The sequence below is a fragment of the Peromyscus leucopus genome, chromosome 8b, assembly GCF_004664715.2.
Source record: "Peromyscus leucopus breed LL Stock chromosome 8b, UCI_PerLeu_2.1, whole genome shotgun sequence".
NCBI lineage: Eukaryota > Metazoa > Chordata > Mammalia > Rodentia > Cricetidae > Peromyscus > Peromyscus leucopus.
In genome coordinates this window covers 94512315-94525441 of record NC_051086.1, presented here as the reverse complement: position 1 = coordinate 94525441, position 13127 = coordinate 94512315, and the positions used below count along the sequence as shown (strand labels likewise).

At 51.7% G+C, this 13127-nt stretch overlaps 1 protein-coding gene across 3 annotated transcripts in view; it reads right to left on the bottom strand.

Annotated features, from left to right (window-relative positions):
- Positions 1-1734: 1734 nt before the first annotated feature.
- Positions 1735-13127, bottom strand: part of Plxdc1 (plexin domain containing 1) — a 69476-nt gene continuing 58083 nt past the window's right edge. For 2 of the 3 annotated variants that reach the window (XM_028889467.2, XM_028889468.2), the window contains exons 11-14: positions 12583-12715; positions 6805-6840; positions 4493-4653; positions 1735-2032 (exon numbers count right to left, since the gene is read on the bottom strand). In XM_028889467.2, the coding sequence (XP_028745300.1) occupies positions 1913-2032; positions 4493-4653; positions 6805-6840; positions 12583-12715 (450 nt within the window). In that variant the 3' untranslated portion in view covers positions 1735-1912. Of the gene's footprint in view, positions 2033-4492; positions 4654-6804; positions 6841-11216; positions 11289-12582; positions 12716-13127 lie in introns of those variants that run through there. The other variant, XM_037200663.1, reaches the window with a different exon arrangement.

The window sequence follows — 13127 nt, the reverse complement described above, 5'->3', positions numbered from 1 at the left end:
CTTGATTAATGATTGATGTGGGAGGGCCCAGCTCACGGTGCGCGGTGCCACTCCTGGGTAGTATAAGAAAGTATAAGCTGGCTGGGCTGTGGTGGCGCACGCCTTTAATCCCAGCAGGAGGCAGAGGCAGGCGGATCTGTGAGTTTGAGGCCAGGCTGGTCTACATAGTAAGTTTCAGGACAGCCAGGACAGTTACACAGAGAAACCCTGTCTTGAAAAATAAACAAAAAAAGGAAAGTAGATTGAGATTGAGAACGCCATGGGAGCAAGCCTCTAAGCAGCACTCCCCGTGATCTCTGCATTAGTTCCTGACTCCAGATTCCTGCCCTGACGGCGAGCCTTTCCAAATTGCTTTTGGTTATGGTGTTTTATCACAGCAACAGAAACCTAAGTACAACACCATCTCAGACCCAATGGTCCGTGGTGTTTTGCTGATTGGTCACTGGCAAAGATCACCACAGGGCTGGGTGCCCAGGTCACAGACTCGGCCGTCTCCTGAAGTCTGCAAAGCGCTCTCCTCCGACTCGCTGTCACTTTCTCAAGTCCCGTCCTCCACCCCTGTCCCCACAGCTTTTTCTCTTTGGGTTGACGAAGCAGAGCAGACACCAGCATATTTCTGGTTCTGCTTGTCACTGATGTCCTTTCACGGGTCAGTCGTGGAGTGGCTCGAATTTTCTGGACCAGATGTGTTCAGGTATCTGCAGACAACCTTCCCTCCTCCCATTGACCCGCCTGGAGCTCAAGCTTCTTTCCGGGTGCTTCCAAACATGCCCAAAGGCATGGCGGAGTGGAGGCCGCGACATATTTATTTGCTGATGGTATTTATTTGGAGGGAGGGTAAGCTCTAGATTTTCATCGTCCTTCGGAAGCAGTCCTGCCCATCACAGGGACAGAAGTCCCTTAAAACCAGGCTAAGTAGGGGAGCATCAACTCCCTGCCCCCAAAGCTCTTTGCAGAGCTGGAGAGCTGGAGGCCGATTTCCAGGTCAAGGTCCCTCCCATGCCTGGTTTCTCTGCCCTACGGTCCTGGTAGCTGTGCTTCAACAGGATACAACCGGAGCTCCCTGCTGAGGCGGGGGTGGGAGTGGGGGGCCGGGAGTGGGGGTTCTCAGGGAAACCTCTGGCCACCTGTTTGTTGTTAATGGTTACAAAAAGACCCCACCCAGGTCAGTCAAGGAGAAATAGGAGCCAGGTAAGTGGTTTCCTCTCTTTAGGAAACTCCCGGCACTGACAACAGAAGAGGCCAGAGGGTAAAGCGGGCACCAGACACATGGTACAGCAAGCGCCCACTCATTGCTGGCAGCCATGCAAGACCGGCTTGCAGGGGGGGGGGGGCTGAGGGGCAGCGCAGGGCGCAGCCTGGGATGCAGGCTGCCGTGTTCTGATGTCGGCCCTGGGTCTCTGCAGAAAGGATGCAGCAAAGGACCAAGGCCAGAAGACACAAGTTCCCCAAGGTTCCTTTTCTCTCCTCTCACTTTGTCTCAAGGGATAAGAGCTCTCGGATGGAAGGGACCCCTTCTTCAGGCTTCCAGAGCCACGGAGTTTGGAGCCAGGCGCACTGACTCCATAGCTAGGAAGACCAGCCCTTGAGCCTCTGGACCTTAGAATGCAGGAGCCCCAGCAGGGGCTTGTGACCAGGCTGTCTCCAGTGGGGAGGGACTCTGTGATAGCTACGGCGCAGACCATTGGGAGACCCCCTCCCATCGGAACAGAGAACTCTGGTCAGTGTTCCTTTAAGAAACCCTCATGGTTGTGTACCCCTTTTATCTGGGGTGTGAGGACCAAACTGTGGTTTTGTCACCATAAGCTGTTGTCTTCCTGGCTCACGGCCTGCTCAGAGGAAGTCAGGAAAAAATCACTTCTCTTTGCGGTGACTCCATCTCATGCCATCCCCAGTCTCTGGCCGGATGCAATCAGCACTGCTCGGCCTCCATGAAGCCCTCCTTCTCGTGGCCCGAGGGCTCGACCTCTGTGTAGGTGGAGTGGTTGGGGTGGTTTCGGAACTTCATGGCCGGCCAGTGGTGAGGTCTCCGCTGCAGGGACACAGAAGCAAAGTCAGGGAATCCCACCTCCTCACTGGACCCCAGCCCTGAGGGCTGGTGAGAGGCTTTCTCTTACAAGGGTTCTGAAGGAATGGGGACTCTGGAGAGACGGCTGTGGCTGGGGCCACTCTCTTCACAAGATTCAACAAATAAACCCTAAGCCACTAGGGACCCTATGTAGTCCTGGCTGGCCTGGAACTTGTGGTGTGCACCACCTGCCTGGCACGTTTAGAAGCAGGTTCGGAAGGAACGCATTTTATCCATCACTGTGCGGTTTGTGATATGGAACTAGAAGCTCCGAGGACAGACTGGAGGTGCGAGACTGTAGGGAGAGGTGAAGCAGGCCACAGATGCCTGAATGATCTAGGAGACTCTGGGAATGCAAGACAGCCCTCTGGACAGACAGCACAGGTCCTGCATCAGAGTCGATGGGAAACTGACTGAAATGCAGAGTCCTTGCCCTGCCCTGCCCCCACCCATGGAAGTCCTTGTGGCCTGGGGACCAGTAGTCCTTGGAGACACCCAGGTAGGCTAAGAATTCAGAACAACTGGAAAGACGCTGTTTCATTTAAAAAAGCTGAAGGAATCACCCAGGCCTCTAGGGAATGAGGTCAGTGGGCTTGAGAGCCAGGCAGAGGCTGATGTATCAGATGTGCCAGTAAGGATTCGGTCCTTAATTGCATCATCAGCCTGCGATGGCGTCCCAGCCTAAAAAGCGGGTGGGCCCTCTGTGCGTCTCTCTCTTTCCTTTCCACTCTTTCCTTCCATCTGTCCTCTCTCCCCCTCTCCCTCTCTCCCTCTCTCCCTCTCTCTCTCTCTCATACCCTCTCTCCCAATAAAGCTCTAAAAAGGTAACCATGGCTTGTGACTCTCCTCCAGCACTCTCCTCTGTTGGCATGGCCGCCGCGAGCTGCCGTGAGCAGTGGGCCGCCGTGAGCAGCGGGCCGTTTAACCAACAGTGCCCCTCTGGAACCTTCTCAAATGATCCTTCTTACCAACTTTTTTGTTTTGTTTTTCGAGACAGGGTTTCTCTGTGTAGTGTTGTGCCTTTCCTGGATCTCGCTCTGTAGACCAGGCTGGCCTCGAACTCACAGAGATCCGCCTGGCTCTACCTCCCGAGTGCTGGGATTAAGGGTGTGCGCCACCACTGCCCTCAAATCATCCTTCTTAATAAGGGTTCTAGGGAAGTTCACCTCGATGTGCTACAGAAGTGCTGGTGAGGAGTTCCCTGGGGGCACCATCTGCCTGTGACTGGAGGGTAGGATCCGTGTCTCGATCATCTTCACAGCCTCAGACATCATTGAGGGGCGGTCTACCGTGGGTCTCGGGAAATGTCTTTACCAGTGGGATAGGGCCAGATGTCACTGAGCTCTGTGGCTTGCTGAGCCTTACTTCCCATGATGCACTCCTGTTCCCTCTGAGCTCCGGAACATCAAAACTGCAGCACTCCCAGCGAAAGCTCCCTGAGAGCCCGGCCCTCATTAATGTTTTGGCTCGTCAGCTGTCAGCTAAAAAGCCCACAGAAGCAGTGAAATATGGTGGCTCCATCATGACTCTGAATAAGTCCAAAAATCTCGAATTTGGGTACAAGAAACCACAAGTCATTAGGGGACGACCCCCTGCCACTATAGGGTACTCTGTGGCATTTCTGACGACTTCCTCTGGGGGCTTTCCTAACCTCATAAGTGGGGAAATCAGCCGCACCCCAGGGAAGGAAACCTAAATGCTGGGTCCTGGGGATAGCAGACTTCCAGAGCACCAGCCATCAAAGATGTGATGGAGTGGAGGAAAGTTTCTCAGGGAGGTGAGGGATGCCATGGGATGGGGTGAGGCAGGTTCTGAATGGCGAGGGAAATACTGATGTGGAAACCGGCCTGAAGCAGATACAAGCAAATCCCAAATCCCACACTAACCTCTGTGGTGATATATTGTGTACTCTAATAAAATTGCCTGAAGATCAGAGAACAGAACAAGCCATTAGATTAAACATAGAGACCAGGCAGTGGTGGCACACATCCTTAATCCTAGCACTCGGGGAGGCAGAGATCTGCCTGGATCTCTGTGAGTTCAAAGCCACCCTGGATTACATGAGATTGACTCAGTCTAGGAGAGAAACAGAGCCAGGCAATGGTGGCACACACCTTTAATCCCAGTATTTGGGAGGTGCGCGCGCGCGCGCGCGCACACACACACACACACACACACACACACACACACACACACACTATTAATCCCAGCACTAGGAAGGAAGTGATGTCTGGGTGGAGAAAGGTATATAAGGCGTGAGGAGACAGGAACTAAAAGTGTTTTCAGGCTGAGGACTTGGTGAGGGAAGAGGGGGTGGCTGTGGCTTGTTCTTGTTCCTTCACCTCTCTGATCTTTGAGCATTTACCCCAATATCTGGCCCCAGATTTTTCAATTAAAAGACCTACTAGATTTCGTGTTACAAACCTCGATGAAGAAGAGCGCAGCATTGGAGTTAGGGTGGCCGCTGATGTAAATCCCAGCTAGGATGATGGCCGCTACCAGGAGCACAGCCAGCAGGATGCCCACGATGGTGCCCAGGTGCACAGGGGGACCCTTGGTCTTTGGGGACAAGTTGTCCTGAAGACCTGTGGAGATACGGGTAGAACAGAGAAAGATTTCAGGGAGAAAAAAAAAAAAAAGCTGGACCTCAGAGCCTCAGGTTCTGACAAGGTCCCAGAGACAAACACCCACATTTTCAAACCCACAGAGAGGGGTGGTGGGAGTTGGTGGGACGATTCTAACCACATGAATGTTCCAGCACCTTTAAGGTGTTTTCTAGAATCATTTAGAAGTTGCTCTTAAGAAGTTATACACACCTTTAATCCCAGGATCTCTGTGAGTTCGAGACCAGCCTGGTCTACAGAGTGAGATCCAGGACAGGCACCAAAACTACACAGAGAAATCCTGTCTCGAAACAAAACAAAACAAAAACAAACAAACAAAAAAGAAGTTATAAGGAAGCTTTCACAAATCAAATACCTGGCCACAGCAGCACTTCTAAGGAATTCACAAAAGGCACGTGATAGTTAAGAGTTTGGGATCTTGGTTGCTAACCAGATGGCTCAGTGGGTAAAGGCGTTTGCTGGCAAGCCTTATAACTTTCTAACTTGAGTTCCATCCCTGGGAACCACATGGTGGAAAGGAGGGAGCTGACTCCTGCAAATTGTCCCCTGACCTCCACAGGAAGCGTAGCAGGTGTTCACAGACTCTACACACAAAACAAATGTAATTTTAAAAAAATTGGGATCTTAGCTCTGAGTGTGATCTCAAAGGCCTGTAACTCTGCACTCAGGAGGCAGAGGCTGGTAGATCTCAAGGCCAGCCTGGTCTGTAGAGTGATTTCCAGGACAGCCAGTACTATACAGTAAGGACACCTATCTAAATAGTAATAATAATAATAATAAATGCCACTTATTAGCTCTGTAACTTTGGACAAATTAGCCTCTGTTATCACCTTTGTAGGACAAGGACAACAGCTGTCTAGCTGGGGTCACTGTGCTGTGGATAAACAGAGCTTATGCCAAGTCCTGAGAACCTCGCCCAGCGTCTTGGAAGTCCTGAACTAGTATTAATTGCTTTGGTAGCAAATAACCATAGTTACCCCTGCTTCTGTCTGTTGCCAGATTGAGACCTGCTGGATGGTAGGATTACTATCCAGCTCTTAAGAACAAAGGGATCCACTATGAAGTGGGGGTTCCATTTCACCTGAATTCAGTGGGATGAACTAGAGCCTCTGGAGGCACCTACAAAACACTGTCAGAGAACATCCCAGGCGTTTGAAATACATCCCAAGGATAAGAGGGCTCATCCAGGCTCACCTTTTCTTTATGGCTAAGATAACGGAAACAGAGAAGTTCCGCCATTTGCCTAAAGACACACAGACTGTCAGCTGCCGAGAAGCCGGGTTCCCTAACATTACCTGTAGTGGGTACTTGCTGCCTCCCCTGTCTAATGTGGAGGCATGAGCTAAAAGGACAGATGTGAATGTCAGCAACAGAAACCTTCTTCTCACATGGCTCTTGGGTAGGAAGGGAGGCAGTGGAGTGTGAGGACGCGGACAGGTTGTTGACTGCATCAGGATTTCTGCTCTCCCCATTTGCCTCTGTGGGCACCGTGTTCACAGAAGAAACCCAGGATAGAAACTACCCAGGCCACTCTAGTGCGCGATGGGGCCTCAACCTTCCATGAAGTGGGGACGTTGAAAGGGCACACCCAGCCTAGGCTCTGCTGACTTGGTGGTTGGCCATCAGCCCTTAGCTTGCTGTGACACTGTGATCTGACCTTCAGGGCTGTGGTAGATGAGCATGTAGCACGAGCTGGAAGAGCCTGGCCTGGCTCCTCCCCCACCACACACCCAGCCTCTCAAACTGTGGAGGGGAACAATGGTGTCATCTCCACTGGGAGGTGTGCCAGGATGCTGTAAAAAAGGAGCCTCTCCTGCCCGACTCCCTCCAGCCAGGAGGACTGGAGAGGCATTCCCACATCCATCCTTGTAGTAGTTCAAATTCTTTTCAGGACAGTAGACACCGGAGGTTCCTGGCTGAGACAAGGGGTGTCTTGAGTAGGCATGCTTCCTCGAGCTAGCGGCCTGTGACCTCAGACCCCAGCCCTCCCGTCCAGCCGGAGGCCTGGGACCCTGGTTGCTTTGTTTTTCTCCCTCCCCCTCTGCAGGGACTCCTCAAGGTGGGCCCACAGCCGTCCATCTGGTGAAGGGGGACAGACAGTTCTGCACTCACCGTCGCCTCCTGCGTAGGGATTCAGTTTGGTGTCATCTTCAAAGAGGACAGAAAGAGCAAAATTAGCACAGCCATTCAGACATCCGTCGCCCTGGGTCTGGATGGAACTTCCAGGAGGTGTCCTTTCCAAACTTTCCATTTAGGCAGGGGAGGTGTCCTGCTCAGAACTGTATGGCAGCGCAATGGGGAGGGTTGGGACAAGCCAGCTTTTCCTGTCTTGTGTCGTTCATTCAACAAACATTATATGAGTGTTCACTGTGGGCTGGGCATGGGGGGGGGCCCGAGGGAGACCACAGATAAAGGATGGACATGGTCCCCACCCACATCGGGAAGGGAATAGAGGGGTAATTGAACACACACAATGCCAGGCTGTAGCTCAGTCACTGAGCACATGCCAAGTGTGGGACACGTGAGAAGCTCTGGATTTAGCCTCTAACACACACACACACACACACACACACACACACACACACACACACACCCCAAAAACAAACAAACAAACAAACCCCAAACTATAAACAAATAAACTTCACATGATGAAGTCTCTGCAGGCCTCACCCAGATCGTGGGAATCAACAAGTTTCCCAGAGGGAGGAAGTGAGTCCTAAGCTGGGAAGTGGGGAAGATGTGAGAGCCAGAGTCAAAGAATCTGCCAGCTGTGTATACTACTGGGCAGGGAGATGAAAGGGGCCAGGCAGCTGGCTGGGACGCTGTACAGAAATCCCGCCTGGCCTTCTAAGGGGCGGCCGGCTGCTGTGGAAGGCTTACAGTGGCCCCCTGGTTCGTTTGCGGACCCCAGGGCCTGCAGCAATTTCAACGTTCTCTCTATACCTCAAGGTGTACACCGCCGCCGCTTTCTCGGTTAATCACTCAACCTGACAGTCTCAACTGCACCACAGTTTACAGCAGCTCATTCCTCTTCCCCGCCTCACCTCCGATACCCAGGCTGCTTGAGACTCCTAGTGGGTCCCAGGTTTGTTCACAGGGGGGGGGGGAGGGTAGGGTGGGAGTGGGGAGTAGGGAGGTGGAGGGGGGGGGTTGAGGCCCCAGTAGCCCCACAGTGTGGCAGAAGCTGCTGGAAAGGGAGTAGCTGGAGAAGCGGCTTCAGACCCCCTGGCCTTCCACACGTCTGCTCAGCTGTGCATACCGTCACTTCCTCTCTCCCTAAGCCTCTTCTCTGACTTCCTCCTCCAGTGTCTCACCACGGAAAACTGAAGAGCTGACCTGGGAGTGCCATCCTCTGCTGAAAACTTTGGTGTTTGGCACATCGTAGAATTTTTAGATTTAATTTTGATCTTTATCAACACTACATTGAACTATTTATCTCAAATAATTACTTTCGCGTTCTTTGGAGCCGCCTTTAAATTCTCACCCAAGCCGACTGTCCTGCCTCTCACTGGTCCTGGTACTGCCCCTTCTCAGGGGACAGTTGGTTGTGTTTTCTGGGCCTCACTGGCCTTGGCACCTGCTTGTCTGCAGTACTGGAGTCCCCAAGGCTTCCACATCTACTGCCTGTGCTCTCAGGGTCTTCAAGTGTCAAAATGGAGATAATGGAAGAAAACTATACTCAAAAAATTTAAGTTGGGGGCTGGAGAGATGGCTCAGCGGTTAGAGTGCTTGCTGTTCTGGGAGCCCCTGGCTAACAGCCTTTGAGTGCAGGGTTTCTCACCTGGGGACGTGAGTTTACATCAAAGGGGGTATTGGTGGCCCCACACCCACTCTCCGCCCTTTCCCTGGCTCCCTCCTGAGAGCCTGGCTTCAGTCTTGGGCAGTGAAATCACTCCCATCCTCAAGGAAGATGTAAGGAGAGACTTCAACTTCAGTCATGTGGGCCCTGATTCCTCTCTTCAGAGCTCCCGTCATGCTGTTGTCTGTCTGTCCATAGCATTAATAGCTCTTCGAGTAAACTCCATGCTCCCCCCCCCCACTTCACCTCAGTATCCCTTCGAGTCCTTTCAACTACAGTCTAGCCCACACCTGTCCTGGCAGACAAATGGATGTGAGGGACTGTTCCAGTCCGTCCTCCAGAGCCACCGAAGGTGGCCACACTGCCCAAGGCAGCCTCTCCTGCTCACCAGGCCTGGGTCCCAGAGGCCATCTGCCAGGGCTCGGTGAAGTATGAGGTGGCTCTCTAATCAAAGGAAAGAGGATGCATCAGCTATTAAACTGATAAGCGCAGACACTACAGTTGTTCTTGGGCACGAGGCCAAGGTGCAGTTGGCCGACTAATGAATGGGCTGGATTGTCTGGCAAACACACTCAGAGGCAGATAGGCAGGTGATGCTTCTGGAATAACCACTCATCCAGCCAATCGTTAGTTCTGGCTGCTAAGCCGAGCCCTCAGATGCCACAGTGATGCCCCCTGTGAGTCTGTCTCCCCCAGTAAACTCACAGGCTTTCTCACAGTTACTCACTCTTCAGAGGTGATCTGTCCACTGGAGTGAGGGGCTTTTGACAGTATGTGAACACTTAACTCCAGTCCCCAGGCCTCCAAATCCCTGTGTTCTGTCTCTGTCCTGTCCAGGCAGGCTCTCTGCTGCAGTCCCACATCTGTCACTTTACAGCATCTCCTAGGATTAGACTGTACTCCAAGAAAGACAGCTTCAGGTCAACTTTCCCATGCATGCCGCTACTAGTGACGAAGGTAGCATGTCACCGCACAGGTGGGAGAGTGACCGACCCGTCACTCCACTCATACCTCGAGAGGCTGGGATCACTGAGGGGAATGTTCATGAAGTTCCTTTTGTCTTTTTGGCAATGCTTGGAGTTAAGTTTAGGACCTCGTGCCTGGTAGTCAAGTGCTCTACCACTGAGCCACATCCCCAACCCCAAAGTTCATTTCTTTTTGTTTGCTGGTTTTATTTTGTTTTTCAAGACAGAGTTTCTCTGTATAACAGCTCTGACTGTCCTGGAACTCACTGTGTGGACCAGGCTGGCCTCGAACTCACAAACATCCATCTGCCTTTGCCTCCCAAGTGCTGGGATTAAAGGCATGTGCCACCACGGCCTGGCCCCAAAGTTCATTTCTCATGGATGTAACTTGACAATGTTTGCCATGTCCTCTGGCACAGAAAAGACCCAGAGCCATAAACATCCTCATTTTATTGAATGTTTCTGTCAGGAACTATTACACAGCACACAGGCAGGCAGGTGATGCCGCAGGCATACCTCACTCAGGTGATGCCACTGGCATACCTCACTCACTGCCTCTGTACTGAGACAGCCCATGAGAGAATCAGCCCTGAGCAGGGCTGTGAGTACAAGCAGGATTTGCACTCAGCCCCTAGATCTTGTGTCTTGGGGTCCATGCAGCTGAACTTCCACTTCCTGGTGCTGCTGCCCTCCGAGTGGGTGGGCTTGCTCTGAGCCCAGTGCAGGAGCAGACAGGACCCCTACACATAGGTTAAGCTGAGGGTGGCTCATTAGCTTGTTAGGCTTATTCTAAACATCACCTAGAGGACTAGAGAGCACCAGCAGACCTCAGACTTGACAGGAGGAGAATGAGCCGTTGATAAAGAGACCTGACAGCTTTGGGGGGGGGGGCTGACTATGGGAGGAGGGCTAAGAGCCATGCATTAACGACACCCCATTCCTATGATCCTGGAGGTTGACATTGGAAGGTAAATGGAGGTCACTCCTGCCCTGGGATACTAATGCTCTGAGAACAAGTTTCCCCGCGTGCTCCATCCTTACTGAGTCCCATTGAATTCTGAGGCAGCAATGTGTGCTCTGCTCCTACGTCACAGTCTGGCCACCTTGTCGTCCCTGGCTGCATGAGTAAGGCCAGCTTTCAGAATTATGTTTACCCTTTGCTATTTTCCTGTGTCCTGGATACATTCAGACCCGCTTTTGCCTCTCATAGCACAGAGGAAGGCAGGGGAAGTCTGGAATTCTTGGAGTCCAGTGAGACCATGTCTCCATGTCTTCCTGTCTGTGTGAGTCTAGGCAAGACATTCACCTCTCTGAGTCACAGTGTCTCCTCTACAAAATGGGGGTGCAATAATATCACCACCCAGGACTGTGGGGATAGGGTGCTAATGTCTGACTGTACATCCTCCTGGCACATGGCTAGTGCCTCCATGATGTCTTTCCATTGGTGGCTCATTCTCTTCCTGTCAGGTCTGAGGTAGCTGTCTCTCTAGTCTACGTGTTTAGAAGGTCAGGGGATCTCATGTAGCCCTGAGTGGCCAATTTGGCCTCTTATAAGCCTCTTACCATCAAGTAAGAATGCATTGTATTTTCAGATGCTAGCCTTTTCTTCTCCCCTTCCCTCCTCTCTAGGGACACTATAAATATCTTACAAGCCTTTCAGGCCTCCTAAGGGATCAGGTTGAGGACTAAATCCTAAAAGGAACAGAAAAGACTCGAAGCCCTTAGGACTGGAGGCCACAGGGACTGTCAGAGACACTCACACGATGTTCCAGGTATCCTGATCTCTGGCAACTTCAATCAAGATCCCCAGGCTTCGAGGCAGCAAAGGAACCCTGTGGACAGTCGGGCCTTAGCAGGCGGTGGATGGGCACCAACCCAAGAAGGAAGACCGAGTCAGAAGTAAAAGTAAGAGAGGCAGTGTAGCAAATGCCTTTAATCTAGCATGAGGGAGGCAGAGGCAGGAGGATCTCTGTGAGTTTGAGGCCAGCCTGGCGTACATAGTGAGTTCCAGGATAGCCGTGGGTATGTAGAAAGAGACTCTGTCTCACCCTTTCTCCCCACCCCCCAAAAAAATTCCCAGCACTTGAAAGGTTGAGGCAGGAGGATCAGGAGTTAAAGGTCATCTTTGACTATACAGTGAGTTCCAACCAGCCTGAGCTACATGAGACCTTGTCTCAAAAAAGCTTAAACATAGTGGCTCACATCTGTGATTCCAGAACTTGGAAGGTTGAGACAGAAGGATTGCTCCTAAGTTCAAGATCAGGTTGGGGGAGTGAGACCCTGCGTGGCGATTTGAATGAGAATGTGTCGTGTCCCTCCCCCCAGCTCTCCCCCACATAGACTCGTATGTTTGAATACTTGTCCCTAGTTGGTGGAACTGTTTGGGAAGGATTAGGGGGTGTGGCCTTGCTGGAGGAGGTGTGGCCCTGGGAGCAGCCTCTGAGGTTTCAAAAGACTCACACCATTCCCAGTGTGCTCTCTGCCTCCTGTTTGTGGTTTGTGATGTTCCCATCCCATGCCTTTGCTCCACCGTCGTGGACGCTAACCCTCTGGAACCATAAGCCCAATTAAACTCTTTCTTTTATAAATTGCCTTGGTCACACTGTTTGATCACAGCAATAGCAAAGTAACTAATATACCTTGTCTCAGTAAAATAAGTAAAACAAGAGGGCTGGGCATGTAGTGCAGTAGTAAAGTGTTTGCTTAGCATCGTGCAAGGCCCTGGGCTCAACAGTACCAGAAAAAGGAAAAAAAAATAAAGGTAGGTTATGGAAAAAAAAATCAATCATCTCTTACCACTGACTCCCAGGCAGAGTTATTGTTCTACAGTATAAATAGACTCATGTGCTCTGCAAGATTAATATTAAGATAGGGTGCTCTAACATCCATTTCCCGTTCTGAGGAGACCTCCATCTCATGGTCCCACGGTCAGTCTTCCCAGTGGTCAGAGCTTCCTTCTCCTTCTGTATCGGCTTCTGCATCTCACCACTAAGACAGCTAAGCTTTCTGAATCTCAGTGCACGGTCAGTGAAAGACCAGGGCAATCCCTGTCCTGTGAGATGATCCCTGTCAGGGATGGGCTGGCTCTTCCTGGGGATCTTCTCTGCCCCAGGACTCGTGTCTTACCTTCTGTGGTGAGACTGTCGATGAAGAGGGAGGAAGAGGTGGTATGGTCACCATCAAAGGGGCCGAAGGAGCTGTCGGGGGAGGCTGAGTAGTGGCCCTCATCCTGGAAGTCCTCACATGTCCTGCCCTCTGCCTGCAAGAGACCCAGTGCTGCTTCCGGACACAGCCAGCCCCGAATGCACTCAAACCTTATGCTTGCCCTCAACTACTTGGGAGGTGGAGCAGGGGGCATGGGGAGGATTGATTGAGTCCAGGATGTCAAGACCAGCCTGGTCATCAGAGTGAGACCCTGTCTCAGAAAACAATGAAGATGGAATCTTCCACTTTATCTTGAAAGTGTCCTATCTTACAGGGTAATTTATCTGTCAGCAAATCACTCCCTAAGGAGGGGGCTGAGATGTCAATCTTAAATAAAATAAACAGATAAAATCGTCACAGTCACTGGCTGGGTGCTCTCCTTTAATGCCAACACTTGGAAGCAGAGGCAAAGACATCTCTGTGAGTTTGGTGATATCCTGGTCTAAATGGTGAATTCCAGGCAGCCA